This window comes from Contarinia nasturtii, unplaced genomic scaffold (assembly GCF_009176525.2).
Source record: "Contarinia nasturtii isolate CC-2019 unplaced genomic scaffold, AAFC_CNas_1.1 Cnas_scaffold_129, whole genome shotgun sequence".
In the NCBI taxonomy this organism is placed as follows: Eukaryota; Metazoa; Arthropoda; class Insecta; order Diptera; family Cecidomyiidae; genus Contarinia; species Contarinia nasturtii.
Window position 1 is genome coordinate 12,351,092 of NW_022197486.1, and position 6,000 is coordinate 12,357,091.

At 38.0% G+C, this 6,000-nt stretch overlaps 1 protein-coding gene across 1 annotated transcript in view; it reads left to right on the plus strand.

Annotated features, from left to right (window-relative positions):
• The first annotated feature begins 228 nt into the window (after nucleotides 1–228).
• LOC116343921 (nuclear pore complex protein Nup214-like) overlaps nucleotides 229–6,000 on the plus strand; it is a 6,396-nt gene continuing 624 nt past the window's right edge. Inside the window, exons 1-16 of the mRNA XM_031772248.1 lie at nucleotides 229–404; nucleotides 539–683; nucleotides 757–941; nucleotides 1,005–1,192; nucleotides 1,273–1,484; nucleotides 1,553–1,673; nucleotides 1,752–1,848; nucleotides 1,982–2,697; nucleotides 2,756–3,076; nucleotides 3,140–3,301; nucleotides 3,364–3,531; nucleotides 3,619–3,824; nucleotides 3,888–5,180; nucleotides 5,238–5,409; nucleotides 5,492–5,880; nucleotides 5,946–5,961. Coding sequence (XP_031628108.1) covers nucleotides 366–404; nucleotides 539–683; nucleotides 757–941; nucleotides 1,005–1,192; nucleotides 1,273–1,484; nucleotides 1,553–1,673; nucleotides 1,752–1,848; nucleotides 1,982–2,697; nucleotides 2,756–3,076; nucleotides 3,140–3,301; nucleotides 3,364–3,531; nucleotides 3,619–3,824; nucleotides 3,888–5,180; nucleotides 5,238–5,409; nucleotides 5,492–5,880; nucleotides 5,946–5,961 — 4,430 coding nt within the window. The 5' untranslated portion in view covers nucleotides 229–365. The remainder of the gene's footprint in view (nucleotides 405–538; nucleotides 684–756; nucleotides 942–1,004; nucleotides 1,193–1,272; nucleotides 1,485–1,552; nucleotides 1,674–1,751; nucleotides 1,849–1,981; nucleotides 2,698–2,755; nucleotides 3,077–3,139; nucleotides 3,302–3,363; nucleotides 3,532–3,618; nucleotides 3,825–3,887; nucleotides 5,181–5,237; nucleotides 5,410–5,491; nucleotides 5,881–5,945; nucleotides 5,962–6,000) is intronic.

The window sequence follows — 6,000 nt, forward strand, 5'->3', positions numbered from 1 at the left end:
AAAGAGCTATTTGTATTTTTTGTTTTGTCAAAAAAAAAATCAAAATTTTGTTTTTATTTACAGAAGAAATAAATTTAAATAAAAAATTGAATTGATTGGAAGAAAAGCACGATTAATAAAATGGATTTCAAGAAAAAGAGAATAAGTTTCAATTTCCATCTTGTTTCATACGTATCGTTAAATCATCTCTAAAATAAAATAGTTTGACAGTTCTGTCATATCAAAATACATAATAACAGTGCACAAACGAAGTGTTGGCGGCAATTCGCCAGAGAAACTTTTGCATATTTTGACCAAAACAAAAAACCATTTATTTTCTATTGATTGTCCGAAGTAATTTTGTTCATTGATCATTTGACTGAATAATGGCATTGCAAGAAGCGCCAGTTGCAATTGATGTCACGGTATACATTTTTTATTTATCGACTTTACTGCATTTTTTTTTTGCGTCACCGATTTAGGTTATGTCCATGCAACAAAAATGTTTGTATCATTGTCTCAAAATGTTTTTTTTTTTTATTTATATGCTCTCGACTAGGACATCCAATTTAAAGTTCACAGCAAATATCAACTATTCAATGTGAATGCAAGCACACCAAATTACAATGGCATTGATTTATTGGCAGCGGCCAGTAACTTTGGTCTGGTTATCGTTGGAAGACCAACAGCGCAAGAAATACAAGGTTTAACGTAGACTCAATTTGTTTTTTCGTTCATCTCAACTAAATCGATTCGTTATATTTTAATTCCATTCAGTTCTCCGATTGAAAGATGTCACTGAGAACAAAGAATCTCCAACGATTCCTACACGAATCATAAACCTACCTGGTGAACCGTATATGTTGGCTGTTAGCTGTGATCACAGTATGCTTTCAGTGTGCTATACAGTTAATGGGACCACATTTATCGACATATATGCAGTGCAATCATTTTTGTCGACGGTATGTTTGTTGTTGAAATAAAAAAAAATCCGTTCAAATGCTCACCAATAAATGAATTTGTAGAATGTTCAATGTATACTGTCAAAAATTATGGTATCAAATGCGAACAGCGTAAAAGTGAATCAGATCTTGTGGAATCCAGTCATTGCGAACACAATGGCCCTTTGTCTTAGCGACGGGACGCTCACATCATATCTCATTAAAGCGAATAGCTTTGAATTCAATGCATTAGATAAAGCAGAAAATGCACGGTATGTTATTCAATTAATTTTGTTGTCGAATTTAATTCAATTTTCAAAGCGTTTAATGCATAAAATGGTATATGTTTCAGTTGTGCTTGTTGGAGCCCAAAAGGAAAGCAGATTGTTGTCGCTTTTCCAAATGGAAAATTGGCACAATACAAACCCGATTTGAAGCTAGCAAAAGCAATACCATGTGCAACACAAATTTTTGCGGGACCATTTTATCCAATTGCTATACAATGGCTTTCGACATATCAATTCGCTGTGGTGTTTGTCGAGAACAAAGAAGAAGCAAACCAATGTAAATATAATCAATGAATGCTCACATAATGAAAACGAATGACTGTTTTTTTTTTTAAATTTTTCTAGCATTATTCATAATTAACACGTCAAAAACGGCGCCACCGACTTATATCAACTACTATGACATTACGTTCAGTCAGACAGGGCCAAGAGCACCACAAGTTTTTCTTGTTCATATTTTACAATGGTAAATAAATTTAATTCTGTGGCATTTTTTGGGTTTCTGTTTTACATTGAAAATATACATTTTTTCGAAAATTGACAGGAATATTTTGTTAATGGCCTCATCAAATGGAACTGAAATTGGAATTTTGGGCACGACCGAATCAGGAGAGAATCCACTTTGGAAACAATATACATTTGTGAGTATTTTCTTATTTATATCAAGTTGACAGTGTCTGATTTTCTGTTTAAATTGTCAATTTTTTTTGTAAATGTATTTGTGATGTCAGCGACAACTGTTTAAAAATCGGATACTTTTTTTTATACAATTAGATTGACGAAGGCCGTGCTGAACTTCCATTGACAGCAGATAAACAAGATACATTCCCAATTGGGTTGGCATTAGACACTGGTTGCACACATCAGCTGACTATTGGTGAAAATCTAATTCCCGTCATGCCAATGCTACACATTCTATCCACACATGGATTCATCTTATCCTTTGATATGTTAAATTTTCAACCGACCCGAGTCGATATTTGTTCACCACCCCAAAATATATCGGATCAATCTGGATTAGGATTTTTCAAACAAAATGCAACTGCTGGAGCGGCTCAAAAAATAATGACAACTCCACCATCACAACAACCAAATGCTGCTAGAACATCATCGTCAAATGATTTTCATGTGAATAATCTAACGTTTGCCATACCAGAAACGGGTGCAACTTCAACGCCAGCAAAACAACCACAATCCATGCAAACAAAACCAACATTTGGCTTACAAACGACCGAAGCTCAGCAGCCGAAGCCAGCGATGTCTAGTCTATTCGGTGCAAAGCAAACAATTGGTTTTGGATCAAGTGGTTTGGGTGGTCCGAAAGAACTGCCAAAACCTTTTGGCCAACCAACAATGCAGCCAGCACCAACACCAGCATCCGCATCGCCATCGGTTATTCCACAAAATAGTGCGGTAAAAGTGTCATCAGAAGCAAGCAAACCATTTTTAACGGTTCAATCGACCTACAAACCAGTACCACAGGCTGCAAAGTAAGTTTTCTTTTCATTTTTGTATTATCGATATGATACAGCATGAATTTCATTGCAGAAATCCTACATCGAGCATTGTATCAAATTCAGAAAATGACGCACTTTTACGAAAGCTTATTAAAGAAGAGATCGAAGCGTTTGACACTGAAATTCGTGCTGCGCTTAATCGCTCGAAAAATGTTCAAATCAATATTTGCGGCAAAGAAGAACTCAGCAAATTGATAAAAAATATCGATGAAATGCAAGAGATCACCACACAAGCCACAGAAAGTACCGAATCAATTAAGGTTGACGTAAATTCATTGCGATTGACATTGTATGAAATGCATGCAATGATGGCAGAAGCACAGAGCAAAATTGAAGAATTCAATAAGATTGGGTATGAAATTCTGAAAAATATTTAATTATGGATGGAATTTAAATCGTTAACTTTCTTTGATAGAAAAACAAGTGATGGAAATTTAGCAGCAAATCAAACACATCGTAGACTTATCAATAAGCTACAAAATCAATTGGCACAAAATCAAGCAAGATTTGATGTATTCAGTAAGCAACTCGATGCCAACTGGTCAGCACATTTGCAAAATCAACGCGAAAATGATAAGTATGTTTTGAAATTTGCCACCGTCCATGCCCGATTCCATTCAAATCATTTCAATATTTTAGGGCAAGAATGCGCATACCAACACTTGAAAATGTTTACCAAACGTTGGAACAACAGCATCAGATACTGATGAAAGAAAAAGCCAAGATCAGTAAGATCAAATCGAAGATTGGCGGTCGTGATTCTTCTCCAAGTAAAATTAAATATTCGTATTCAAAAACTGACAATCTGTAAGTTGAAAAAAAAAACGATTCATTCTTTCGTCATTTTAAAGATGGAACGTGAATTATAAAACTCCATTGCCACTTTATTTTCAGGAAAATGAATTCTCTTGTCGATTCGGTGCTATCGTTAACGATTAGCGATCAAATCAGAAGTGAGCAAAAACCATTGAACGCCTCCAAATTGGATGCATTGCGTAAAGCAACACTATCCAGTCGAAAGATTAATGTCATTAAACCTTCACGACCAGATCGACAGGGAATAAATTCCGAGATAATAATCGAGAAAAAGCTGGCTCACGGTAAATTGAAAAGAGAAATGTTTGATACTTTGAATATACTAAATAATAATATATGTCTCTTAGCCAAAGCTCAAAAGGAGAAGGAGAATTTGAAAAAAGCCGAACTTGAAGCTGAACGTGCACGCCAAGAAGAATTGACAAAGCAAAAGGATTTGGCCAAGCCGAAACCATTATTGCCAACACCCACAACACAACCGGTGGCCGCAGCGGCTGCAGCAGCTGCAGCACCATTTTTGTCAAAACCAAAAGAAGTTATTGACAAGCAACCGCTAACGGTGACACCGGCATTGCCATCGTCGACAGGTTCATCGTTGTTTGGTTCAAAACAGTTGTTCGGCTCATCTCAAATTGGCACGACTACAGTACCTGCAAAAAGTTTCGATACCAAGTCAATTTTCAGTAGTGATCAACCAAAATCGCAGCTATCGTTTGGCATTAGTGCGGAAAAACCACCAGCACAAAAATCCGAACCAACAACAAACCAAAGTACAGGTTTGAGTAAAACTGTTTCATTCAATACGGCCGCAACGGCTCCAAGTGGATTTGCGTTTGGGACAAAGCCAGAACCAACAGAAACTGTGCCCAGTTCAACAAAATCGACTGGATTCTCATTTGGCGCCAGTACACCACAGGCCTTTGGTTCAATGTCTCAAATGAAATCGGACGGTTCAATGCCATCTGTTTCAGTGAGCCAGCCAAAGCCCGCATTATTACAAACACCAACCTCGACGAACAAAGAACCAACACTACTTAGAAATGCACCAATTATTGCAACCGGCGTGAATATTTCACCAAAACAAACAACAAAAACACCTTTATTGGCAACACCGCCAAATATTCAACCGCAACAAACAAACGTTCAATCAACAGTGACAACAACTTCAAGCCCATTCAAATTTAACATGGGCAATACGTTTGCTGCAACTACGACACCCGATAAATCGAAATCAGACAAAGAAAATGCACCGATTGCTGTAAGCGTTACTTCAGCACCGAACACAAGTTCAATTGGAAACTTTTCATTTTTATCTGGACTCTCAAGCACATCAACACCACCGACAAAATCAAACACACCATCGACCGTATCAACAGTACAAGCAGCCAATGTTTCATCGCCAATTTCAGTGGCATCAAATCCAACTGTGGTATCATCAACACCAAGTTCGATCGGATTCAGTTTTGCCAAAGCAAGCACTGAACCATCAATATTTGGTGGCACTCAAACAGGCGCAACAACAACGACAACAAGCACAGTAGCAACTACTGCTGCCAATGTGATTACTAGTTCATCGGATGTTGGCTCAATTTTCAAAGGATTTAACATTTGCAAACCAAATGTGGTGGACACGTCAAATGGTAAGTGACCGAAAAGAGACAAAATCGCATGGGTTCAATTTCTTTAATTCTTTTCAGCTGGAAAGAGCCCATTCGGCGGTAATGAAACAAAATGGTCGTTAAGCGGACTTAGCGGAGGTGATGCATCTTCACCAACGACTACAAGTGCCTCTGTTTTTGGATCGATTGCACAATCACCGTCAACATCGGCTCAGGCCAGCCCATTTGTCGGTAAATCAATCACAACCAGGTTAGTGTCAGTTTTTTTAAGTGATTAAGTTTGTGCCAAAGAAATGTACCATAACGAGAGAAAAAAACCTTTGAATTTTTAGTGCAAGTACATTACCAACAACTAGTACTACAACGAGTATATTTGGTGCAAAGTCACCCGATACAACGCCATCTCAGCCAGCCGCTGGTACAAATGTGTTTGGCGCGAAATCGGTTGAAAGTGCATCGGTATCATTTGGTGGTTTTGGAATATCCTCGACTCCACCATCATCAGCAGCTAGCCCATCTGCTGCATCGGCCGGAAATCTATTTGGTTCCGTTCCTGCACCAACGTCAGCTGGAAATATCTTTGGCGGCGCCATTGGTAGCAGCAATACCAGTACAGCATCAATCTTTGGCGGATCAACACCAACCTCACCACAAGCTGGATTCGGTTCGTCTGTCTTCAGCAATGCAAACACCACCACCAATATATTTGGCGGTGCTGCAAGTAAGAAATTTCTATACTAAAAGAGGTTTTGAGACTTTTAACATTAAATTTTCAATATTCCGTAGGTACTTCATCATCAACATCTGCTTCAATGTTCGGCGGTACGGCAACAAATCCTTC